At 40.4% G+C, this 27,729-nt stretch overlaps 1 protein-coding gene across 2 annotated transcripts in view; it reads right to left on the bottom strand.

The window, feature by feature from the left end:
* Window positions 1-621: 621 nt before the first annotated feature.
* The window catches only part of Tbc1d4 (TBC1 domain family member 4), a 161,423-nt gene continuing 134,315 nt past the window's right edge, over window positions 622-27,729 (bottom strand). The window contains exons 11-19 of one of the 2 annotated variants that reach the window (XM_027394000.2): window positions 20,481-20,686; window positions 18,711-18,920; window positions 14,807-14,965; window positions 14,088-14,246; window positions 11,624-11,868; window positions 9,406-9,565; window positions 6,059-6,228; window positions 4,539-4,715; window positions 622-2,861 (exon numbers count right to left, since the gene is read on the bottom strand). In XM_027394000.2, coding sequence (XP_027249801.1) covers window positions 2,628-2,861; window positions 4,539-4,715; window positions 6,059-6,228; window positions 9,406-9,565; window positions 11,624-11,868; window positions 14,088-14,246; window positions 14,807-14,965; window positions 18,711-18,920; window positions 20,481-20,686 — 1,720 coding nt within the window. In that variant the 3' untranslated portion in view covers window positions 622-2,627. The remainder of the gene's footprint in view (window positions 2,862-4,538; window positions 4,716-6,058; window positions 6,229-9,405; window positions 9,566-11,623; window positions 11,869-14,087; window positions 14,247-14,806; window positions 14,966-18,710; window positions 18,921-20,480; window positions 20,687-27,729) is intronic. The other variant, XM_027394001.2, reaches the window with a different exon arrangement.

Consider the following 27,729-nt stretch of genomic DNA (forward strand, 5'->3'; position numbering starts at 1 on the left):
AGGATAATTCAAAAGAAATATTATGCAAAAGTATACTCATATTGGATCCATCTGTAAGTGCTTTCATTCTTAATTATTTGGAAGAAATACTAATGGAAAAATTCTTCAATTTTTGCATCCTCTTTCCATCTTACAAGAGGCCCTACACAATAAAAGGGGGTAGGGTTGAAGATACAGTCCAATGATAGAATATTAGCATGCATGAGGTCTTAGCAATGGTCTATGTAGTGCCTAGCATGCATGTGGTCTTAGCTTCCACCCACAACACTGGAAACAAAAAGAGAGAATGAAAAGAGGGAAGGAATGAGGAAGGGAAGGAGGCCTGAGAATAGGACAAAGGAGGAAAGAGAGGAAAGAGGTGCAGTGCAGCTCAGCCTCTTTTCTTTCTACAGTCACTAGTAAAGGCTTCATTGTGGAAGAAGTTGGAAATTGGTTAACACTGTATTTTTATAATGGTCTTAAATTGTATTTGTTGTCCTGGATTCTGTTCCTGGGAATGTTCAGCATTTTCAGGTTTAGGCAGCATCAATCCAACCCATGCAGGTTTTGACTTCAAGCCTCTAAGCAAAAGATTAAACTCCGTTCCATCCTACCCTCCCCCAAAAAATAACAACAACAAAGTTCAGGAAATGGCAGCAACATATTTATTGGAAATGAATAGACATTACATGAACCTGATGAAGATGTAAAATGACGAAGTAGAACTTGTGTAACGTTTTTTAAAATCACAAATGAGAAAGAAAAATCATTTTCACAAGAAAATGCTGCATCCACGTTGTCTTAATTGCTGACTTTGAACATCCAGAATATCATGTACGTTTAACTGAGAAACAGAAAGAAAATATTTCCTTCCCCAACATGAAGACCCCCCAGTCACCACCTGTGCATCACACCCATAAGGCAATTTCTATCATCAGAAAGTAATACTGTGCTCTTCTTCATCCTGGTAGGAGAATAGAAGATGCTACAAATGAAGAAATTTTCAGAATATCCAAGCAACTGATCAACTAATGGCCCTCAACCTAATGGAGAATCTAGAACAAGCACTTCTGAGAATCTAGAAGCTGAATCAACTCTCCTACATAATAAGACTTGGTTGTTTGGGGAGGAAGCCCCCTGGATCCAAGGTCACCCTGATCCCAAGACTTGTGACATTCAAGTGAGGAACAGCCTAAAAGGGCTTGTAGATACTTGGCACCTACTGATCTATATCTTGACTTGTGAGCGCTATAATAAAATTTCATTTTGTGTATAATAAACTCTCTCTGAGGAAAATTACCCCCAAGTAACCCCTCTGCAAAAAAGACAAGGACTGCCGAAAGCAGCAACAATAAACACTGTTGGGAAAGGCAGAAATGTCGCCTTCATGTTCAGAGGCACTGTTGTCAAGTCATCTCTGTTGTAGGGACTGAACGTGAACTAGGAAAGTTACTTTCCATCCAGACACCCAGAATGCATGCACACTCCCTCATAAGCAGAAGCCAGGAGTCCAAATACAAAATTGTCCAGGTTTGAACTGGGTTAGAGAAATTTCTCTTCCCTTCCAGTGTACTTTAGACAGTTTGTTCCTGAACATTTCACAGTTCTAAATTTTCACATGAAAGGGGAAAATGATTCATGGGTGTTTGGTTATTGAGCAAAAGATAAAAAGCAACTCAACATGGTATATCATCTTTGGGAAATGGAGCATACTTTTATTTCCCTATTCTAAACTGAAGGTCACAAGAATTACATGAAAGGCTCCCATAATTTTGTGAGAAAATAGCAAACCTTGTCACTTGGTAAATATAACACCAAGCAACTGTTTACCACAGTCTAAGTCACCTAAATAAAAAGGCAAATAGCTACTACAGACAATTTAGGAGCTTAGTTGTGTCTTTGAGGCCTGATATTTCCAGTACGAATATCAATGCTGGTCTATCTGCTAGAAAATTAGCAACATTCCTCTTTACTTTGAGGTGGATGGACTCAGCCACAGGTCCTGCTTTGTCCCTGTGTGTCTCAAGCAAAGCCTAACCAGACTCTAGGTAAGTGAAGATACGACATACTGGTTGTCACACAGTGGGCAGGGCAGAAGGGCTCCACCTTCCTAAGAGACTCACACATCCCTTACATAGAGCAGCCACATACAGCTACAGAAATGTGTCTGCCTACCACACTGAGTGAAACATGCTAGTCTTTGAGGGGGGTAATACATTCATTTTTTTCAAGTATATTTCAATATACAAAGATGTTCTAGATTTGTTTCACTAGAAAAACAAAAAAGATTTCATGTGTGTCCAAAAGGATATCTCACTTCAACTTCCATTTGGTATGGATTTCATGAAGTTTTGACCGAAAAAGAAAAACTGCTCTGATACACATCTACTGTTAGATTTGAAAGCATTACTCTTTATGTCCATATATATATATTTATGTACATAGTTGGCAACAACCAGAGGAAAATCCAGTCTGGATGTCTGTGATGGCTTAGGAGTGGAGTGTTCTGAGGAGAGCTACATCACCTACTGATGGTCTCCACACCAGTAGTAGGTGTCCCACCAGATTTCTGGTCGACATTAGATCTGCAGTGCACAGATGCCACCTTCCGGTATCGTAAGGGAGCTCTCTGCTGAGGCCACATGGAGCTATGGCTTATTTCCTGTCTTGGCTTTGTCATTATTAGAGTAAGCTAGGTCTCTCAGCAGCGATTCACAGTTGGCCAGCGCATCCGCTGGTAGCAGCTTCCGGATCTGCTCCACAGTCTTTTGATAAGCCATTTTATCTTGTTCCAGGGTCCGGATTAAAGCCTTCATTTTGGTCTCTCTAGTCAAAAGAGTTTCTAGGTTGGATTCCAAGGCCTGGATTTTAGCATGAGCTACCTGTTTGTCAAGGAAAAAAAATCAAATTAAAAATTTGAGGTAGTCTGTTTAGTACAGTAACAGCCATGTCTTACATTTGTTATTAGATAATTCTATCACATTAGTTAACAGAATATCATGTGAACAAGCACTGAGAAAAACGCATTTGTGTTTTTCAAGACTATGTCAATATACAAAAATATTCTCTGAAATAGGGTTTGTTTTTTCTCCCTTTAAAGTACACAAAAATCTAAATATTAGAAACAGAAGATGTAAGCTCAGTGATAGAATACTTTTCTACCATTCAAAAGATCCTGGATTCAAACTTCAGCAGTGTATATCAGTGTATATCATATATATAGATATAGATATAGATATATAGATATAGATATATAGATATGTGTGTGTGTGTGTGTGTGTGTGTGTGTGTATCAGACACACATGTAAGGCATATGTATGTACACACATTATACTCACATGACTCTCCTCTCACTAATGACAGCATCGATGCAATGCTGTATCATCCCCAAATGAAGCTGACGTCATCATTCATACCCACTGGTGTTCCCCAGTGCTGCCTGACTGAAGGTGGAATAAGGGCACTCTTAACTAGTTTTTGCTATGTGACTCAGTTTGTCTCACAGTTTGGGGAGATGCTAGTCTAAGCAGCATGGTGCTCACTCTGGCAAGCACTCCCCCTACCCATGCTGTGTCACACATCATCCCATGAGCACACTGGTGAGGAAGAGCTCCTGTGTTTAAGGAGTCCAAGTGATTGGTGGTTCTGGGTAGTCTTGCTCTTCGTAACAACCCTCCCAGAAGAAGAAGGGTATTGGGGAAATGCCCTTAATCCCTTCCAAGAGCAGTACCTTCAACAACCTAAGACCTCCCAGGAGCTTTGGCTTCTACAGATATACTTGAAACTCCATTCATTTCAAAGGATTGAGAAGCGTGATGATGGCTCCCTGGAGCTGTCAACAGAAAGCCTGTAGCAAGTCTGTGTTATGAGTTTACTGTTGGTTTACCCAGAGACATCTCCACCTCTTTTCATTTCTGTTTTGCTCTAGACAAATACCAGGCAAAACTTCCTAAATAGGTTTTCACAAATGTTTCCCTTCCTTCTTACTCCACCCAAAGGTGGTTTATATTGTTCTTTCAAATGCAAGGCTCGAATACTTTTGAGATGTTCCCTTCTGAAGATGGACACACAAAACTCTGCTCTTAGACAACAAAGAAGCTCTGCTTCACTCCTTCTTCCACCTGCTCTTCTCACCAGCATGAGGCGAGAAGCTCAGTCAAGCTTTCTGACTGACCCAGCTTCCTCCCCTGAGCAACACAAAGACCCTCCTCACTCATTGTTCATCCTTCAGAATGCAGCCCAAGCTCACATAACCACATACCTGATTCCTCAGATTTTATTCTTCCTCCCCTGAAATTACCTGAATTTTACAACATCTGGTAAGGTGAACCCAAATTCTGCTTTGAATTGCTCTTCTACTATTTTGTGGGTGTGTTTTTCCCCCAAGTGATACTTAAGCTCCTAAGTACATTTGTTGACCTCCAAATAAATGGACCAGATGAGATACCTACATCACTGGTCTTCAATGGTTCAACCCACATTCATGCCCCAGTCATCCTGACCAGTTCCCTGCAAACAGGGCTGCTCGCTCATAGTTGTTCTCATCTTCGTTTCCGTACCTGGAGTTTTTCTAGAAGGTCCATGTTCTGTCTCTTCAGTTGGTTGTTGGCTCTTTCCAGCTTCTCCAGGGATTCATTGTCTTCACAGGTGTAGGAAGATTCCAGAAGCTCATCCTGTAGCACATGATACTCTACCTCATAGGCATGTAGCTGCTTGGAAATGTCCATCTCAAAAACCTGTTGAAGCACCATGAGCTGGTTAATCTGCCCTTCAGTATCTACGCCAAGATACAAGTGCTGTATAATGATAGACTTCATATTTATTCCCAGCACTATTGGGACCATTAGAACACACCAAAATGGAAGAACATCCCTGGCTATCCACACAAGAACCAATGAGATACAGATCTAACTTTCAGTACAGAATATTTCTATGCAACTGAAACATCCTAAGAATAAGACCAAGTCACAAGAATAAACTAATGTCCAAGGGTAGTTAGCAATCAAGATGACTGTAATCTAACAACTGTCTCCCAAAATTTAGAGTACCAGGTCAACATTTGTTGTTGAGCAATGATTATCTGTGTCAGAGACAATCACTGTTGATTACTAAGCAAAGGTACATAGGGGCATTTTGAATGTATTTGTTAATGGAGCAGAAAGGTCTTAATAAATGTCTATATTCATTGCTAGTCTTTGTGAGCCTCTCTCAAGATAAGCAATCGATTCCATGGTCAATTGGTTCTAACTGAGGTAGCAAGCTTTAAGTCAGGAAAGTCCTGTTAATTTCATTATTTTAAGTTAGGGGGCAGTGATTTAAGAGAACATACATGGTTTCAAATCTCCAAAATAATCATATATAATTGCTTGATACTAATACAAGTTATTTCAGCCAGTAATACATGGAAATCCATACCCACAAGCCCAGTACTTAGGAGACAGAAGTAGGAGAAAAGCAAGTTCAAGGCCAGCCTGAGCTCCACAGTGTGACCATGCTTCAAACAAATCAGAAAAGATATTTTAAAAAAAGAAACTGACAAATAATAAAATATAAACAAAGGCCATACTTGTTAACTTAAAGATTTTAATAATTAGAAACTGCTGATTACTATTTACTTAATCTGCACATGAGTTACGTTTTGTGGTGTTGAACAAAGAATGGTCAGTCACAGAGCTACATCACCATGGTGGCCTTGGACTTTCGATCCCACATCCTCCACCTTGAAAGTAGCTGGGGTCACGGGTCTGGCCCTTCTTATAAATTCTGAAAGAATTGGTGATATTGCAAGGCTAGTGAGCTTCATTTTACTTTCTGATCATACTGACTCTTCAGGTTCTGACCAAGATCTCACCATTGGTTTAAATCAAAAGGATTCCTTGAAAACCCACTATGCATCACTATAGCATATTTCTGTGCATAGGCAGATAGACAAAGCTACAATGCTGAAATTTCATAGTTGTCTCATTTCTAAATAAAATATGCTAATCAAACAAAAGAAGGCCCTAAAGAAAATAGATGTTAGGCAAACTACATTTTTATGCGAAAGAATTTAGCACATGTTAGATCATTTACATCATACCTGGGTAATAATTTTTTCCATTTCAGTGGTAGTCATATCAGGCAATGTGCTTTTTAGAAATTCCACAATATTTTCAAAGCTTTCACACTCCATTATAAGTGCCTCCTGGCTGCTCAGTAAACTGAGAGCAACCTTAAATATAACTTCAGTTCCCTGAAGAAAAATAATATCTAGAACAAGGGATAAAATTTTAATGATCAAAGTTGTATATCTATTATTTCAAAGAGCACATTCTTTGTTTCATTGCAGCATCAGAACCAGAAAACATGTAAAAGAAAACTGGTCAAAATCACCTTTTATTTTTAAAAACAAGTTGATATGACTGAAACAAATGTTGTCTATTCATCTTACTAGTAAGGATTTTAGATATGGTTAAGAGAACAAAGGAGACCTTATATATCTGTCTATATATTATTTAGCGTTTTACTGGTAAGTTTAATGGACTCTAGATAAAGTTCAAATAAGTGTATCCAACTAACAGGTTTTTCTTAACAACAGACCATAACAAGAAATCAATGTAGTACTGTTCAACTATTCATAATCCAAAAACAAATGAACCAGTTAATATGTGATTAAATCTATATTCAAGTAGGAAATTGAAAGCTTCAGCATACACAAGACCTGTGAAGCCCAGCCTGCTGTCATGTTTAGTCATGATCTATATAACAGGGAAGAGACTGCTAGGGAAAGGACAGTGTATTATTAACTCTGACATTAAGAGTCCAAATCAAGTGAAAGAAACAACCCTTCAAATGGACACAAACACAGCTAAAGGAATTTTTAGGAGACACATTATCAGGATCCAAAGCACCAGAGAATGCTCCATTGGAAAAAAAGTGGTGTATATTCAACAAGCAAGAGACATCCGGGGATTGCAGGCCCATGCAATGCAACTGGACATCACATTTCAGCTACAGCTTTGTCAGAAGACAGTATGAGACTTCCCATTAGAAATATATGCTAAACCACAATGTGGAGTATACATAAGACACACACATGCTCATAACTCAAGCTTCTCCTAACATTTTTCTATTTGTTATAATCTGATTTTTTTCTGAGTTTTATACTAATTCAAAACAAACAAACAAAAAAAAACCCAAGGTAATGACTTAAAATTTGACCAAAAAAATCACAAAGTTCCAATTTAGCACAGTGGTCCACAAATACAGGTTTTTTTTTCCCCTGGCCTCTAGATAGATTTGTAGATCCCAGCAGATACTGGAGCCCTCTCCAGGTTACAGAGGTCCCAGCCAACATCACTGAGCAAAATCTAGTGAACAGTAATTGCTGATGTCTTTCCTGTTCTGTTGTTAGATGCTGTGCTGGTCAGCTTTATGTCAACTTGACACCAGCTACAGCAGTTGGGGAAGAAGGACTCTCAACTGAGAAAATGCCTCTATAAGATTGCCCGTACACAAATCTTTAGTGCACCTTTCTATTATTGACGCTTTATGTGAGGAAACCCAGTTCACAGAGGATGGTGCTACCCCTGGGTTGGTGGTCCTGGGTGTTGGAAGAAAGTAGGCTAAACAAGCCATGACGAGCAAGCTGGAAATCAGCACTTCTCCATGGCCTCTGAATCTACTCATGCCTCAAGTTTCCTGCCTTGACTTCCCTCAGTGATGGACTGTGGTATAGAAGTGTGAGCTGAAATAAACCCTTTCCTTCCCAAGATGCCTTTGGTCATGGTGTTTTATCACAGCAGCAGAAATCATAGCTAAGACAAATGGGGATTTGTTATGTAATTCACACAGACTCAAACTCACAATCCTCCTGTCTCAGCTTCTCAAATTGCTGAGATTACAGGTGCACACACCCACACTCAACCTCATGTTTTTGTTTTGTTTTTTTTTTATGATACTTTGATGCATTCATTTAAGACCTGCGAATAGATCTAAAGGCCCCCAGAGGGCACACAAGCCATGCCATACTCTCCCTTCTCCCATTGCCAACACTGTGGTTGGAGCAATGTAGCTACACAATAATGGGCCTGTCTACATTCAGTGATTTTCCTCTTAGCCATAGACTTAGGCATTAGCTATGGCTCCTTCAGTGGCAGTAAATGTAGCTATATAAACAATGAGACAGGAACGAAAGTGACATGTTAACAGAAAGACTAAGAAATGCCCTGAAGGGTTCTTGCTGAAATGGAGAAGTGTGCCAAACACACTGTGGCCTATAGGCTTTAGATGGATGCCCCAACATTACAGAGGAACTTCAGGTGACTGTCAGGTGGCAGTGAGATGTCTCTGTGAGACCTAGAGTTTATATATTATCCTTCTGTGGTCTTTGATGGAGTTGAAGACAGATAGTTATGGTTATAGTTTCCTTTCGTTATTATAAAAGATAAGCTGCATATAAGACTTTAGACTCACAAACATAGAATAGATGATAGAATATTTTCTTTAAATCTTGCTAAATGTTAATGAACTAAATATCGTAACTATAGTTCTTACTTGATAACTGTTTTGTTATATATTTTACGATGTTAAAGTTAAAACCCTTCTTTTTATTTAGACAGAAAAGAGGAGATGACGGGAAATGTCCTTCTGTGTGTATGCTTGTTTTATTGGTTGATAAATAAAGTACTATTAGCCAATAGAGAAGCTAGATAAGTGGGACTAGGAGTCCAGGAGGATTCTGGGAAATGTAGTAAAAAGAAGTCTTGTAATCCAGGCAGGAAGTGGCATAGCAGGCAAACTCAGAAGATAAGCAGGGACAAGCAGAAAATTGTTCTCTTTCCTCCTCTCTTCTCTGTGGAGCCTTGTGAGACTGGGAAGATAGGACACTCGCCACCAGTGTCCTCTAAGATAAGTCTTTTAAATATATAGATTATGGCTATGGTTCATACTTAAGACAGAGCAAGAATATAAGGAATCCTAGTCATTGGCCAGCAGCATTGTACCTAATATAAATCTCTGTGTGTTATTTGGGGCCCTAACGCAGCAGGCAGAACTCGGGAGGTTGGCATACTTGGTGGCAGGGCTCAGGTGGCTGGCAGAAAGACTTATCATTATAGAAATGCCACTAGAAATAGCATCCACAATAGCATAGCAGTTGTGCTCCTTTCTCTGTATTTTGAATCCAAGTTAAAGAAGGTAATGAGAGAAAGACAAAAGAACCAGAAAGATAAAAATCTAGAAAACTATACAGTCTGTCCCTAATCTAGATTTGAAAACTGTTTTCTAGGTTTTCCACACAAATAAACATAAGCTCATAGGAGCCCAATTCTTTTCCACTATATTTGAATAATACTCTATGATTTTCCTAGCCCTATGGGGACTTCATTGACAATGACCTCAGGACAATATATAACACTGCCCCTTTTGAACACAGGCATCTCTTACCAAAAACTCTGGCTACAAATCCTAAGGGAAACTGAGAGGCAAAGAGCGTGAGGAACCAGGGCGCAGCATACAGACTGGGACTGATCTCATTCTCCTCAAGATGATTGTAGAGTTCTTGGTGGTAGTCATGAAGGAGTCTGGACAGCTGGTACATCTGGATCTGCAGTTCATATAGAGAAGGAAAAGAAAACTTGCAGCAATCTGCATGTGTGTCCAATATACAAACTTTCAAGAACTCACACACATTTAGTAACTCACATGACTTTATTTTTATGGTTAACTTTAAAGGTGATGTTCAAATGTGAGGTCACTGCATTTAGGGCATAATTCATGTCAGTATAAACTCAACCAAGTCTCATAATCAAGTATTTCTACCATGTGTTTGGTATGGTGTGTGTACTTGGAAAGAGCATCATTCTTCCAATAGAAGAGTCTCCTAACAGATTTCCAGTATCTCCTGCTGAATGTGAAGTTTTTCTTATAAAGAGACATAAAGTAATAAAAATGCACACTAACAACCAATCATGTGGTACATTCAACAACTGTTTCCAGAGCGTAAACTAAAAACGAGACAACCGCTGGGCGAAAACAAATCGCAAAGTGCTGCACATAGACACTGCCAATACCACCTGAGCCTGATCAACAGCACAAACTGTAAAAGGCAGGAACCAGGGCCACAGGAAATCACAGGGAGGGAAAATAAACAGCGTGGCAGCAGGCAAACACAAAAAGAGGTTTTGTAATGAGATTATTATCTCAGTAAATCATATCCAGAAGGAAATCATACATTTCCCTAGACCAGCTCTGGTTTAGAAACTAGACAAGGGTGGGCGTTCATCGGCAGAAGAACTAGTATTTCGGGAAGCTCAGAACCTAATTATCAGAGGGAAAAAAAAAAAGCACGTTGATAAACACATTCTATTCTAGTTCAGTTGTGAGCATAATGAAGAAACAAATGTATGCCATTTCATTATTTTCAAGGATCTTACATTCTGCACCCTATGTTCTAAACTGGAGGTTAGGAATATTTCCTCCATTAAAGTAGATTTGGGCAGATGCAAAAATTCAAGGCTCCTACAAAGCAAATGTTAATAATAAAGCCCTATTTGTCCAAAAAGAGCAAATCATTCTCCCATTCTGCAGTGCATTTAACATGGCAAAGCTCCAGACAGGTGGAAGCGACATGAGATGGGTTAGGCCATGGAAGACGGGAAAGGCCACACACTAAATTTTCTGCCTGTGAACCTGTTGTGCCAGGTTCGCAGAGCCCAGAGACTAACCCAAGGAGTTGACACTCTGATGCAAAAGCAAAAGGTTTCTTTTTATTTCAAGCTGGCCAGCTAGGATCTCACTGCATGGCGGGCAAATGAGATACCACCCTGCCAAAAAGAGAAGCTTTTAAAGGGACAGGCCATAAGGTTGAAGGCCACAAATTACAGACTTTCCATGGTTACTTAAGGTCATACAAAGTACAGAGTTAGTAACTAACTGACTAACTATACATTTTAAGGGAGATACATTTGACTGAGATAAGACAGGATATGGGCTTGCAGGGTTACAGAGTCACAGGGTCTGTCAGTTATCTCCAGGGCTGGGGGAGCTTTATGACCAGCAATTAGTAAAGGAATGTTAACAGGAGTGGTGGACAGTTACCTCTCCTTCTCTGAGAGCAGGGGATCAGGCACCAGTCATGACATTCCTGATTTAAGGAGTTAAATTTTCCTTTATCATTAGACGTTCCCTTTCAGGGCCTAAGTTTTTAAACTTTTATTAATTTGAATTTTTGGTCCCTCACACCAAAATCACTGTTCACATACAGCTTCTTTTCTCTGAAGCTCTAATAACAAAGAAATTGTTTTCTGAAAACCAGAGTTATTTTAATTCCTTACATTGATACCAGTGTTTTCTCTCTGATATAAAATATAAGTAAACTGTTCAGAATAAAACATCTTTTAGCCTGTTAAGTAGATCTATACACAGCTGCCAGGAAGGAATTGGATTGCTTATAGTTATATACCTTGGTGAGCACTTCTGTATTTAGCAAAATCTCAAATCCTCTCCTAAAACAATGACTAACACATATCCATATATTTGCCCAAGTTCTAAGACACTGGGCCTAGATTTCATGAAGTCTGAACTGTGATTCAGAAATGGCTGGTACTGAGATTTCTGATGAAAGCCTCCTGCACACCTGACTCACCAAGAGTTGCTGCCTCACCTGAAGTGACATCATATCTGGTCGGTACTGCTTGCGGAAGCCCAGGTCATACATAAGGAACTTGAGCATTTCAAAGGCTTGCTCTTCGCTCATGTGCAGAAGCAGGACTCCGGCCACAAAGCTGATCCCCTGACAGTAGCCTACCTCTTTGTCCAGCAAAGAGTAAGCTTTCAGCAGGTTAAAGAGGGACAACTGCCCCGCCCCAAGCTGTACTGAAAAGTAAGGGTGGGTGGGAAATGTCCTCCCTGTAGGGGGAAAGGAGAATCAGGCTTAGAAGTCAGAGTTAGAAACCCAAGGCAGTGACCTCTGGGAATAGCAGCACTCTGACAGCCCAGGGAGCTGCTGGGGATGTTCATCTCAGAGGCGCTTGTTCTCCCCATCCCCTCGCTCCTCTCACTTCTCCCCCCATCCCCCTCACCACCATGTGAGTCCCAGGTTCCACACACATGATGCAGAGACAACCATTTTATGCTAAGCAGCATTGCTTCCTTCAAAAGCAATGCCATTCAACAGAAATCTGTCCTTGATGGTAGGGCCGAGAGGTACTACAGAGCAAAACTCAGATTGGTTTTGAGTTTGAATCAAGGCAGAGTCTAAATTCATGTAAAGATCACTCTGTAACGAAAATCAAATTCTGTGAGGTGTCATTATTTAAGACAAAATCTTGGTAACCTACAACCAGATTCACTTCTTATTTTGTGTGTTTGTAATATGATACTGGAGGGATTTGTTTGGCTTTATTTTGCTTTATGGAGAGTCTATCATTTAGGAATTATGCTTTTTTATATAAATTTTATCTGTTTCTATAAAACAAATAACTCTTTTAACAAAACATATATAACATATTAATATAATACATGCATGCAAATGTGCACACATATATACACACACATGTCCAAGGAAGATAAAGACAGTGAAAGTTCAATATGATTTCAAGTAAATTTCTGCCTAAAATTTACCTCTGGATAGGAAATTCCCATGGAGATACCAATAAGCAAACAAACTCAGCCCTATCTACATTTCTGAAACGCTGATGCTTGGTCCTGCCACAGAGCCACCCTCCTCACCAAAGCTGTTGACACTAGTTTGGGACTTTCCTTGAGCCACCAGAAAACAAGGACTATGTGAGCTTCCTTGTCAAATGACTGACTAGTCAAATTAAACAGAATTTGCAAGAGTGGAAGATTTTTAAAGTGTTTTCCAGCACATAGGCTTAAAAGTGCTTTCTGGTTTCCTTTTTTGTTTTTTCCAGGAACTGATAAGATTATTTCTGCAGTGTAAGGAGGAGAAATGGGAGGAAGCACGGGAGAGGGTTGGAGGAACACAGACGGCCACCGGACAGAGGCAAATAAGCAGTTTTTAAAATTAGGGATCTAATTTCTCCCTTAAATCTTTTTCTAAGAAAAAGTTATTAATACACTGTGTATCGAAAAACTCGATCCTATCCCCATCTCTGTCTGACATTCTTTTGTTGAAACCTCATTCACCCATTTTCCTATTTATCGGGGACATCTAGACTGGCCCCAGCTGCAATGCCATAGTCCTATATCTCATTGCCCATTTACCAATACAGTCCCACAGTTTGGCCGGGAGCACGGGGAAGGCCAAGTCTAGTTCTCAATTAACAAAGGAATAGACTTGGGAGAAATGCAGCCTATTGACAACCACAGCCAGGGCAATGACTGAATTGTCCATTTTCCCTATAACATTTCTACTCAAGAAAAGCTGTTTGTCAATGAAAGGAATAGAGGCAAACACTAGTTTTTAGCCAGTGATTTTTCTTGTATATCTAACATAAAATATATGTGTGTGTGTGTGTGTGTGTGTGTGTGTGTGTGTGTGTGTGTGTATGATAATGGACTTTAGAGAAAAAATGATTTTTAAAATCATACTATCTGGGGGCTGGGGATGTATCTTAGTAGAGTGCATGATTGTCCACACATATGGCTTCTTGCTTTCTTATTTGCCATTATCTAGCCATTCCGGAGTCCCTACTGGGATGTCTATGGCATTAGTTTTTACAGTGATTGCTGAACATTGGTATTCAGCAGTGCCTGAAAGTCTTGAAAGCCCCGCTAAATATTTCTTTACCCTTTTAACCTATTTCAAAATCAGTTGCCTGGCTGAGGGGACAGCTCAGTGGAGTAGCACTTGCCTAGCATGCACAAGGCCTTGGGTTTTATCTCCAGCACTATAAACACACACACACACACACACACACACACACGTCAGTTGTTCAAAATTCGGTAGCTGAGAGCACCCCATAACATGGCCTTCACAGTGTTTCCCACTTCAGAGGCACAGTTTGGGGGTGAATATTCCACTCATGATTCTTTAATCTGAATATAAGGACAACGTACTCAGACCGCTCAGTGAATGTCAAACATCCTCTTCATCAATGTTAACCAAGCGACAAACACTAAGATGCCCTTTGTGTAAATGATAACCCACTCCACAGACATACCCAAATCCACAAGTATTGCGTGCTGCTGAGCAGTGAGCTGCTTCAGAAGTTCCTTGTAGGAGGTGTCTGGAGGCTGGTGCTTGTTGGGCAATCTGTGCCTCAGGCGGTATTGTAATGCTAGAAACTGCCAAATTTCCCCTCGACGACTTTTGGGGACCCCTGCAATCCAAAAGATGCAAAAGTTAGATCATGAGTTTGGGAATAAAGCCATTAAGCTACAGCAGGTGAGTTGCATCACAGTGAGAACTCTCCTTTCTGCACTCCACCCTCAGCTTCTGCTCTCCAGGGTGCTAAGAGCAGCATATTTGGACAAGCTGTCTCTCATAGACCCCTCACCATTATTATATGTAAATAAGTATTTCTGATCAAATGCTGGTGATGAATCAAGACGGTGAGTCCGCACTATTTCATGGCAACAATTACAGATGTCTACTAAGGCATGCATCTCTTCTTCGGTAAACAAGAACACCAAGCATCAGAAAAGCTGCAGTAAGTATGAAGGAGAAATAGTAAAGTCAGCAACCTCTTTGGGGACAGCGTTACCAATTTCTCATCAATCCTATTAGCAGGGCATAGGTGGAAAGAGAAAACCCATCCAGCCACACAGCACTATCCCTTCTTTACAAACAGTTTATAAGGCAATATTGTGCTTCTACTTCATGAATCAAAAATGTCTCGACAGCTTTCCAAGAATAAAAGGTTAGGAAAGTGGTGGCTACCGTCTTTGAGGGACGTGTGAATGTCTTCCATGTCACATCGGATTTTGGTTCTGCAATTCAACAACTTCTTGTCCCATGTTATTAAGACTTCCTTCTGACATGAACCAACTTCTTCATAGTCTAACTTAACTTTTCTAGACTGGAGTTCATCTCTTCTTGCTTGAAAAATAAAGAGAAAGAAAGAAAAACAGCAAATCAAAACCAACCTGTTGTTAAAATACAGCATTGTAAATATTGGATGAATTATTATTATACCCAATTACTCTCCTCTGGAGGGAAAATTAAAATTTTGAGGAAATGGGTCTGGAGAGATGGCTTGGTGTTTAAAAAGACCCAAGTTCATTTTCCAGCACCCACATGCCAGCTAACAACCCTCTGTAATTCCAGTTCCAGAAGATCAACGCTCTAATATAGCCTACATGGACACTGCATACAGGTGATGTTCAGAGACACATGCAGGCAAAACACCCAGGTAAACAAAAATAAGGAAAGTCTTTTTAAGGCTATTGAGGGAAATATAGGAGGCTTTCAAAGGCTGAGTCATTCCTATTAGCAAATTCATGCGGTAACTAAGAACTTCTCACTATCTTATGCTTAGTAATTTTGCTAAGTATAAATAAAATACAAACTGCTGCTGAAGAGATGTCTCTGTGTGTTGAAGATACTATTAACCAAGCCTGAATTTGATCCCTGGGACCCACATAGAGGAAGGAGAGAATCAGCTTTCAAAAGTCGTCCACTGACCTCCATAGTCACACCGTGACATGCACGTATGCACATACATGAGTGTTCGTACACTCGAGCACAAACACACACACACACACACACACACACACACACACACACACACACACACACACATGCACGCACGCGCGCACAGGTGTGCATACACACAAATAAATAAATGTTAGCAAGGCTATAAATTTCAATGCTGGGAAAATATGAACGTGTTACAAGCAGCAACTTATGTCATCTTTAACATCATTAAAGCAAGCTAAAGAGGTGGCTCAGTGGTTGAGAACACTGGCTGCTCTTCCAGGAGATTCTGCAGGGACACTGGCACGCATATGGTACACAGAAACACATGTAGGCAAAACACTCATATACGTAAAAATAAAATAAACTTTAAAGCCCCACTGAAGCATTAATATTTTATGCAGGATGTATATATAAGGAGGCAATACCTCACACATTAACCTTACTCAGGAAACTATTTTACTGTGAGAGTTTCTTGCATCCCTATTATTTGTACGGTTATTCATATTCCCCTTAACTCTAGGTTATAAGTTCCTATATTCATCTTTAATAATCTTTTGTTTATTTGAGGTGCTGAGGATTGAGCAGAAGGCCTGGTGCAGGCTAAGCATGCCCTCTACCACTGAGCTATGTACCCGAGCCTCTATTCCTAATAACCTTAAAGGGAAAATTCATTGTATTTTAATGACACAGACTTCTTTCTTGTTTGGTGATCTAAAACACAAGTCCAGACTCATTAAAGGAAATGCCTATAAAGCACCCGCTGTCTTGACCGGTCTTTATGTTAAATAACTGGTTATGAAAGAACAGAGACACAGACACAGGAGAGCACATCCCACCCTTCCTCATGGTCCCTTCATAGGAATCTGAGGGCTCTCCATTCCCTCAAGCTCCAGGTTCTCCCCTGGTCAGCTTACCTTCTGCAACAAAAATCTTTGTCAAGCATCCAAAGTCCTCGACAGCACAAAAACAGTAGCAGGATGAATGTTACTTTTTACTTAATGCAGTTGAAACCATCCAAAAAGAAGTAAAATATCTTAAATGGACTATTCTTCAAGCAGGGTGGTAAAGATTCCTATTCAAAAGTATGGACATACCCAAAAGACAGATGAACTACAAAAGATATTCCTCCTGGAGTCCACTAGGTGGCTTTCTGGTGCAGTTCATCTTTGCTTCTCAGCCATGTGCATGGCTGAGATAATTCTTTAAAAGAAGTAGGTGTGCCGAAGCTAACAACGAACACAACTCTCTATATACATGGCTGCTTACAGTGTGCCTCACAGGGAACTACGCATATTTAATCAGCTATCTTTCCTACACCCTTCTCTGTCAGTGTGCATCCCAAATAATCCTAAGAACCTGTTATATGCTAGTCACAGACCCTGAGAAAAAAAGGTAAGAGCATTGATTTTTGTCCTCCCTCAACTGTTTAACTGTAAGGAAATGTTGAGGAATGGTTGCCATCCGACTAGAATTTTGCCCTTTCTGCTTAAGCTATGAAGTAAGTATGGAGTTGCTAAAGCCTTTTCAAAAGAGTTCTCATCATCTTCTCTGTCCTTATCCTGTAAAATTTTATAGTAAGGACAGGTAATCATTTTCAAAGACCCCATCATTTCATACTAGCACACACAGTTGGGAAATACTGTAGAATACTAAAAAAGGGCCCGGGAGTTATAACAGGCAGCCCTGTGTTCTAGAATTTGTTCCACCTGTGTGCCACCTTGTGACTTCAGGTGAATTCCATAGTGTCCCTGCACCAGTCACTTAAGCTAAACAACCTACCAGGCCATTCTCCATTCAAACAACCCAAGATTCTGAAACTATCCTTTGATATTGAATATAAGATTTGATTTGAATATACTCTCAACTGAAATACAATCCATGCTTTAAATGTTTAAAACATTAATCATCTTTTGCCAACTTCTTCTTATGTGCAGGATAATCAAGATGAAACTAATTGCTGAAAAATATGAATTCTAATCCTACCAAAATCTTTGAGAGCTCCAGAGGGTATACTATGTGTCATATAACCTCTTAAAACCACATCAGTAACAGCTAATTGAGTTTTTAATCTTATGGAAAAGACTTGTTTCCTAAGGATATTGAGTAACTTATACACTTTGCATGCTGATAAGAAAATAACAATAAATTAAACAAGTGGTGTTAATTTTAAAAAAATGAAAACCTGAATTGCATTGAAGTATAGCAAAGAGCATGTTATAGCTGAAAATGAGCTCAGAAATGTGAACACCTACATTTTTAAATGTCTTTTGGAAGACAATACAACAAAAGTGAGAGAGAGAAAAACGCTATTTATACATCTGCTGGAAACCTGAGATAGCAAGGGCCCCCTTAAGCTAATCATTCATTTTACAGATAGAAAAACAAACCCTTTGGGTGAAGTAATTTGTCCAAAATAGTGACATTTGTGTATTTTTTTATTTGGGCACTATCTGAGATCTTTTGGATCTACTGGAACTGAAACAAATTACATCATCTTTTTAAGGGGCTGAGAAACACATTCTAAAGCATTTGTTATATACAAACTTAGGAGTCAAGAGCCATAGCCAGCATACCAACTCTTACAAAATGAAAAATTTATAAAACCTAGAAACTTTGGCTTGGTTGTATTTAATTAGTGGTAGTTAAATTGGATACAACTCAGAAAAAATTTGCTTGAAATAGGTGTATTTTTCTCAGAAAGAATGAATATACCTGGAAGTTGACAGATCACATTCAAAAAAAAAAAAAAGATTTTCCAAAGTTTTTCCTTAAGTAATGCATAACAATACTAAATTTCAATCCTGGTAAATTCAGGGATCCTATGTATCTGCACTCTTCATTATGCAAAAAGGCTACTGGTATTTGAGCTGTATCAAAGAAAAAGGCAAATATTTTAAATCCTTCTTTCCCAAGCCATAATACACACACACACACACACACACACACACACACACACACACGCACGCACGCACGCACGCACGCACGCACGCACGCATGCAGAGAGGGAGGAGTGTGTGTGTGTGTGTGTGTATGAGAGAGAGAGAGAGAGAGAGAGAGAGAGAGAACCAACCAATATTCAATCAGAGTTTGCATCCACCCAAGAATGAGTGTATATGGCGCCCTTAGACCTGCTTGAATGGCTAACCTTCCAGTTTCTGGTTTTCTTTCTCCATCCGAAGCAACAGAATTTGCTGGTGTATAGCTTTTTTCCACAGACTCTTTAGTTCCTTTGATTTCTTCTTTTCTTCAACCTTTTCTGTGTCCTCATCACCAGACAAGAATATAACGAGAGGTTCTTCCTCCATAGTGGGAGTGAGAGGGGACAACGGGAGCAGCTCGGTCCTGTCCAGGCCATCTGCAGAGAAGAAAACAGTGAGTGGCATCCTGCAGCGGTCCCTACAGTTGGGGCTTCCCTGCAGAACGCACGCTGCTCAGCATACAGAAAGGTGCTCACACACCGCTTTCCCAGTAGCTCTGAGTTACTGGAACTTGTGATTTAAGTAAATTCAGACTGAATTCCCCTTCCAGGTTTCCCTGTGGCAGTGAAACAAGAACACGCGTGAGGTCACCACTTCTTCTTTCCACCCAGAAACACAAGAGCCAGTGGCTGCAAAGTAAACTGGCCTTTCCCCAGGGGTTGACACTTCTGCAATTCATCGGTGTAGATTCTCAGCCTGTGTGACACAGGGCTGTGTGAGTAGGTGTGGGTGACCTCTTGAGGTCCCTGTCTACCAGCTGAGCCCCACAGGATACCACAGCTGAGCAATGCCAGGCCTTTCCACTCTGAGCAACACACCAAGGCCATTCCCTCCTGGCATAGTTTCCTTAACTGGCCTGCCCAAGCTATTTCTCTCCCACTATTCCAGCTGTTCTGTTTATGCCAATTATTATTCTACTAATAGAATGATCCTATCTCATAAAACATTCCAATAATGGCTGACATCGCCAAAAAAATAATAACAATATGTAGCTCTCTGGGAATAGCGTGTAAAATCGTGCCAGGATCACCCCAAGCTGATTTTCCAACCTCAGGTCTCACTCTTCCATCCAGGGTGCCCTTCTTGTTCAATCCCCCACAATCCTCTGGCCTGAAAACTCTCTCAGTATGAATCTAGAACTTTTCTGGGATATGTTTCTCCAAAAAAATGAGTGTAAATATTCAATTTTTTTCTGTGAAGCCCTTGGACCATCCTAGGCAGAGCTGGTGTCATTTTCAGCAATGCCAGTTTATTCTGTTTGTAAATTCACTGATCCCTGCTCTTAGGCCATTGCTACTCCTGTGTCTGTATACCGGTGACTGCTGCCAGCTCCTTGACACCTCAGTATACTTAATCTCTCATTTTTTGCTTTTAGATAAATACAATGAAGCATCACCTTCCCCTCCCTCTCTCTTTCCCTCTGTGATCAGAAAATGAAGCACAGATGATCACAACTGTGTGAAACTTTCCAACATATTTATACACTTTGGCCAAATATATAACTAATTTGTGTGTTTCTTATGTGTCCAAAATGGATTCATTTTCTCTACAGTGGCAAATTATTTATCAGTGTTATGTGAAGCTTGTTCAGTTGCATTATTCAAATATTACACATGGTTCACTTTCCCATTCTGAATTTTCAGAAAGGAATTTATTAAAATCTCTAATATGCACTATTGGCTCATTTACTTCTCTTCAAAATTCTCTTGCATATCATTTTCTGGTTCTCGGGTATACATAATAGCGCATATCTCCCTAGCATTATAAAGTAACACCCAAGTCAAAAATCTCACTCACTTATGCATCCAGTCAAGCATGTACCAGCTATGTAGTCTAATGTTTTATAATGATCACTTAAAATGAGCTGCAACAGGGCACACAGGAAGCTATGATTCCCCATATTCTCCTAAATGTCTACACATTAGGCATTCCCTAACCTCGGACATTTGTGAGGAGGAATTCTTGACTGACTTCACACAGACCTTTTTGCTGCATTGCTGAAGGGGACTTGTTCACAGGAGATGCAACCCGGAGGAAAATACGCTGCCTCCAGGAGATTCTTCGAGGAGTGACAGGGGTTCCCCCTGCATTTAGGGACTCATTGCTGCAGGTGGATGAAGTTCTTTTTCTCCCTTCTCCATCACTGTAGAAGGCCAACAAAAATGTAATTGGTAAGGAAGACACATACTTCACAGAGAAACGGGAGCGCAAGCCATTCAAAAGTTCTGCCGCAGGCAAGCACAAGGCACAGGCAACAGGGAGAGGCAATACCAGCCACCACATCTTGGAAAAACTGCAATCCAGGTCACAGCCCAATCACAGAAAGTCAGCTGTTTCTACTCCTTCCTTAGAAGGCAACCAGCCCTGGTTCTCATCTGAGTCCCTATGCAGGGAAGGAACTTACATGCTTAATGTCATTCTTAAGCAATGAACTTGTGCACTGCCCAGGAAACGAACCTGATCCAATGGAAGCTGTCTGCACAAGGCTCAGAAAGACCTTTGCTCACTCCTCATTCTAGGTGTAAGATCATACAACCTAATGTGACTGTTAGAATTGATAGCTACCAAACATCCAGATCACGGCAGAAAATAACCCAAATATCAGCAGAATGGTTAACCTGAGGGTTTTTGTAGAGTTATATATAAATAGTTTTAAACAGTTAACCAGCCAGGTATGGTGGTACACGCCTTTGACACCAGCACTAGGAAGGCAGATGCAAGTGGGTCTCTGAGTTCCAGGCCAGCTAGAGCCACACAGTGAGACTTTCCTCAAAAAAAAAGCTAGCTAGGTTTGTAGGCAACATGCCTTAAAGATGGTTTAATATGTTGGTGTGCACTGAGATTTCCCATCAGGGAGAGTGGACAGATATTATCCAACTTAGTTTAAAAAAAAATGACTTAGCCAGGTGTCGGTGGCACATACCTTTAATCCCAGCACTCGGGAGGCAGAGGCAGGCAGATCTCTGTGAGTTCGAGGCCAGCCTGGTCTCCAGAGTGAGTGCTAGGATAGGCTCCAAAGCTACACAGAGAAACCCTGTCTCGAAATACCAAAAACAAACAAACAAACAAAAAACTGACTTAAGATCCCTAATCTTTGGCGTGGGGATGTCCAGTCACTGTACCTTGGAAACTCACATTTGGAAATTCTGTTTTGGTAGAAGAACTTTGTTTTTAAAGAAAAGACACTTCTGCATTTGCTAGGCTATGTGCAAATGAAGGTCAGAGTGATGTGAGGTTATTTTGAGACCAGCTCTGCTTGCACTTAGAAGAGCATGCCATGGTGGTAGCTGCTGGTGGTGGTAAGAATATTTTATGTTTCAAAGCTCTGCAGTCTTTGATCTGTCCTGGGACAATGATGAAGACAGCAATATTTACAGGTATTAATCCCCACAAAAGTTAGCCTTAGCTCAGAAACAATGTGCAACAAGAAAAGCCACGGGCTCTCTGAGGCAGTTTATAATATGAGGAGAGACCTTCCAAGGTGCCCATTATATTTTCCCTCGCAGATACTCTGTATATCATTATATTTTCCCTCACAGTTACTCTGTATATCATTATATTTTCCCTCACAGTTACTCTGTATATATGCACTCATGGTTATCAGGAAACGCTGTGGCTGCTTCCTCTCTCTCTCTCTCTCTCTCTCTCTCTCTCTCTCTCTCTCTCTCTCTTTCTTCCCTTCCTTCTTCCTGTTTCCCCTCTCTCTTATCCCCCCTCATTCCCTCTTCCTCTCCATTCTCCACCTTCTATTTTTGCTTATTTGGTTTTTGGTTTTGTTGTTGAGATAACTGCTCATGTAGCCCAGACTGGCCTCAAACTCTTTATGGGTTCACCAAATTAAGGGTGACAAATGACATAAAGATGAGCTAACTTGCATTTCCCATGTGCCAGGCTGTCTTATTTTAGGAAGTAGCCGATTCACTCCCATCTCCTTTGGTGTGTATCCTGACTAAGGTGAGAACCTCCCTGGTGACCAATGTTCAAATCTCCCCGCAATACTGAAAAGCTCACCTTCAAATCATTTGGGGAAGCCATAGTTCACGCATTTCCCTTTCAGCATTTCTGATTCACATACTCTCCATCTGTCCTCATGAATATTCATGGACTGTTCCTTATCTAAATTTCTGTAATGTTACCTTGCTGGAGTGACTTGTTCACCACTTGGTTCATAGGTGGTGGGAAACAGCCAGTAGCAAGAACTCTGCTAATAGCCATAGAATATATGGGCATATAGGTATTTTGTACAACCATGTGAACTTATGTAAAAGGCTAAGTAAAATGGACAAAGAAAATACTGAATGATCTAGCATATCAGGAATAAATAAAAAATCTATTCCCTTCAAAGTCTTCATTGGTAATCTATCTTATGTCTTTCTGGCACAAGGTGCTATAGAATAGACTGAGTTGTCTATTCTGTAAACACTGACAATGGCAATATTGTTAATGAAAAACACCTTTTCTTGTTTATTAGGTGTTGTCCCTCATCTAACTTGTAATTTACTTTTTGAACATGCTATGAAATACTGAGCACTGAGAGAGCACCTAAGGCAATGCCTTGCAGGTGAATGTTCAACAAACACTATTTTGCTTTTTGGTTTTTTAAAGTACTTCTACAAAAACTAGACTAAAACAATTCAAAGGATCCTGAATATTTATACTTTAAGAAATGAATTGAAAACACCTTTAAATAAAAATCACCCTGAAATACTTACCTAGAGATAAGTTGAGTGTTTATAAACTATTGAAAACAAAACTGAATAGAATCGGGGTCAATTTCATTGTTGTCTGTCAAATGCAATCCTTATGGTGGCTATTTTATAAAAGTAATGATGTTCATAGCAGCACTATTTGTAATAGCCAGAAACTGAAAGCAACCTAGATGCTCCTCAACTGAAGAATGAATAGAGAAAATGTGGTACATTTACACAATGGAGTACTACTCAGCGGGAAAAAAAAAAAAACAATGGAATCTTAAAACTTGCAGGAAAATGGATGGAACTAGAAGAGACCATTCTGAGCGAGTAACCCAAACACAAAAAAGACAAACATGATATGTACTCACTCATATGTGGATTTTAGACATAGAGTAAAGGATTACCAGCCTACAATCCACACTGCCAGAGAAGCTAGGAAACAAGGAGGACCCTAAGAGAGACATACATTGTCCCCTAGAGAAGGGGAAAGGGACAAGATCTCCTGAGCAAATTGGGAGCAAGGGAGGAGAGGGGAGGGAGCTAGGAGAATGAGAAGGGGAGAAGAGGAGGGGTGAGGAGGACATGAAGGAGCAGAAAGGTTGAGTCGGGGGAAGAATAGAAGAAAACAAGAAAGGAGATACCATAATAGAAGGAGACATTTTAGGTTTACAGAGAAATCAGGCACTAGGGAGATCTGTCTGGAGATTTGTCTGGAGATCTACAAAGATGACACCAAATAACAATCTAAGCAACAGAGGAAAAGCTACCTTAACTGCCCTCCCCTGATAGTGAGATTGATGACTAACTTATATGCCATCCTAGAGCCTTCATCCAGCAGCTGGGGGAAGTAGAAGCAGACACCCACAGATAATCACTGAACTGAACTGGAATCCAGTTGCAGAGAAGGACGAGTGAGGAGCAAACGGGTCCAGACCAGGCTGGTGAAACCCACAGAAACAGCTGACCTGAACAAGGGGGAGCTCTTGCTCCCCAGACTGATAGCTGGGATACCAGCATGGGACTGATCCAGACCCCAGGAACATGGGTTTCAGTGAGGAGACCTCGGAAATCTATGGGGCCTCTTGTAGTAGTTTAGTACTTATCCCTAGCATAGGTGGACTTTGGAAGCCCATTCCACTAGAGGAATACTCCCTGAGCCAAGACACGCGGGGGGTGGGCCTAGGCCCTATCCCAAAGGATACGATAGACTCTGATGACCCCTATGGAAGGCCTCAGCCTCCCTGGGGAGCAGAAAGGATATGTGATAGGTAGGGTATTAGTTGGGGGGAGGAGTGGTAGGGAAGGAGGGTAGGAAGAGAAAACTGGGATTGACATGTAAAACAATCTTGTTTCTAATTCAAATAAAAAATGAAAAAAAATTTGCTTCAAAATAGAAAAAAAAAAAAAGTACCCTGGAAGTAGCCCACATTTGAAAACTTTAAACTGCCAGATGACACATTTTTCATCCATATCTGGGACTTAATTGTCAAAATTCAGTGGTATAAAGGTGTGCTAATAATGCAGGAAGGAAATGTGTACATGGTAGAATATGGACCCCTTTACTCATAAAGCCTCACTTTGCAAAAGCACTTCGTTGCTGAGATGAGCTGAAAGCTGCCCCGTTTCACTTAATAAGAGAAGAAATGCACGGCATTGTAAATGCAATTGGAAGGCAGCTCCTAGGGGAACACTTAGCCAGGCAGTGTGCATGTGCGACTTACAGCAGCTCGCTGTCTGACCAGCATGCAGTCAGGAGTTTGCACGAATGTGAACACGTAGGGAACGGAAGCTGTAGGAAACATTGCTTGCCTGTATCCTGATGAAGGAGCTGGGTATTTGTAGGAGGGCGATGAGGGAGAACTTTTTTTATTTCTCATTTGACTTTTTGCCGTAACTACATTAGTTTTTACTTTAATGTCCTTATTAAACTTGAGATTTAGAACAAGTATAACGTCAAACCTAAACTGCTTGTGGTGTCTACTACAGCAGTGCCGATACTGAGGAAGACAGAGGACACACACCACATACCATGCACTGTCCTGAACAGTTCCAGGCACAGTTGGTTTCATCTTTATAGTAGCTACACTAGGTGGGTGTTATGGTTTCCATTGATCGTGAGAAACCCTAACTAGAAAATGGCTAAATAACCTGCTCACTTCTGTGACAATGAGGGCATAGGAACAGGCAGTCCACAGTCCAGACCCTCAAGCCATTATGCTTTATTGTGAAAATATATTTATGACCTTTGTATGAGTTCCTACAAAGCTCTAGGATCTTCACAAACAACTATCAGAGATTCAGTGATCCTTTGCTCTTTTAGCAGGAAAAAAAAAATCAGTCTTCAGTGACCATGAAATCCTTTGATATGACCTTTCCAATTTTTGAAAAATTTATTCCAGCAGAGAAGTAACTTGAAAGTACCATAAGTGACCTTGTTATGTAAATGTCTCACTACTTTGCTTTGCAATAAATGCAATTCAAAAATTTATATGCTCATTTAAATAGGCTGAAGTGAAAATACCTTACCATGGTAGATTATACATACATGCAAGTATTTTTAAAGTAATCAGACACCGTGTGTCCATATTTTCCCTTATGTGTGTATCACCACCTGGGCTGAGAAGCGAGCTCCAGGTACTCTGTACACAGTACTCATTGAACTATGGATGGAAGGTGATAACTAGTGCTTGTAGATGATGTTTTGGTATACCCTCCAGCAAGCAGGTGTAGTTCCTGAACATCAGCTACTGTTAACATTGGGCTCCTGTGAACACAGAAATTTTGCAACACACTTGCTTAATTTAATAAGACTAAATCCACTACAAAAGGCCCCATAGATTTCCGAGGTCTCCTCACTGGCACCCACATTCATGGGGTCTGGATCAGTCCCATGCTGGCTTCCCAGCTATCAGTTTGGGAACCAAGATTTCCCCATAGGAATAGACTTTGGGAGCCCATTCCACACAGAGGGACACTCCCTGAGCCTAGACACAAGGGGGTGGGCCTATGCCCTATCCCAAAGGATATGACAGACTCTAAAGACCCCCTATGGAAGGCCTCACTCTCCTTGGGGAGCAGAAAGGGCATGGAATAGGTAGGGTGTTAGTTGGGGGGCAAAGAAGGGGGAGGAGACAGAGGGAACTGGGATTGACATGGAAAATAATCTTGTTTCTAATTTAAATAAAAAATGGAGAGAAAGAAAAAGAAGAATCAAAAAAAGCAGAAAAAAATAAGACTAAATCCACTGGGTACTGCATGGAATGAAGGTGTGCTGATGACAATTTTCCTACTAAGGTAAGACAAGCCCAGTTTGCAATAAGATAAATTCTCTTGCCGATATGTACAGCATATTCCACTGAGCAGCAAATTGTCCCCTGACCATCCTCCGCCTCCTAGCACCCAACAAAACACGAATCCTAAAGTTCAAATCATGACTACCTGCTGGCAAAAACTTTATCTAAACCACAGTGCATTACAAGTTGAGAGAAAGAACAAAATTTCACTAATCCAAAAGCAGCTATTCAACAAAAACTGAAAAGCATCCCCTCCATGAATGTCTTAAGAAGGCTGCCTTCTTAAGCAAACTGATGAAACTTTAGTTCTTTCCTACACAACCCACAGTGCTCACTAATTTATGACTGCATCAGCAGCACTACCAGTGTGTGAAAGTTCTGGCTTTCAACTAGGCAAACACGTGTCATGCTATGGAAAAATCTTTCCTAACTAAGCAGAACTAAGATTCCATCACCCTAGCGGAAATCACTACAGTATCTGAGTATGAACCAAACGTGAGAGATTAGTCAGTGGAACAACACACAGGAAAAAAGAACAAGACAAATGAAGAGTTCTATACCCTAGGCTCTACATGCTGAATGCAAATAGTGAGAAAATGCTTTGTACATTGGATTTAAAATGCCTCTGGGTAGGTTATATATTTATTCATATGCCCCTGAAATGTAAGATAAATAAAACCATACCTAATAAAATATACAACCTCTCCCAGAATCAGTCTAGTACCATGTTTTAAAAAATGTAGGCTAGACAATGTCCAAACCCAAAGGACTCAAGGCAAAACACTTAGACCTACAGCATTTTTCCCTTTCATTTTTTCAGTGCTAGAACTTAAACTCATAGCCTTGTGCATGCTACACAACTGCTCTATCACTGAACCATGATCTTGTTTCTCTTAGACTTCTGAAATGGAAGAAATAGTCTATAAATGATCATATATACAACTACCAAAAACGTGTCATCAGCAATGACTCTCAGAAGAGTCGCTTTAACTTAGCATCATGGCCAAATGATTCTCTGAAGGTGTTTCTGTTTCCATCCCTGAATAGCTCATCACAGTGAAATCTTTAATACTTTTATTGCAACTACAAAGAAATCAAAGTGTTAGACTTTGATTTGGAGATGGGCATGTATTCTCATGAGACTGGTGATAAAGGCCAATTGTGAAAAGTAGAAAGGCAGGAAAACAGCTGATCACAGT

This window comes from Cricetulus griseus, assembly GCF_003668045.3.
Source record: "Cricetulus griseus strain 17A/GY chromosome 1 unlocalized genomic scaffold, alternate assembly CriGri-PICRH-1.0 chr1_1, whole genome shotgun sequence".
Taxonomy (NCBI): Eukaryota; Metazoa; Chordata; class Mammalia; order Rodentia; family Cricetidae; genus Cricetulus; species Cricetulus griseus.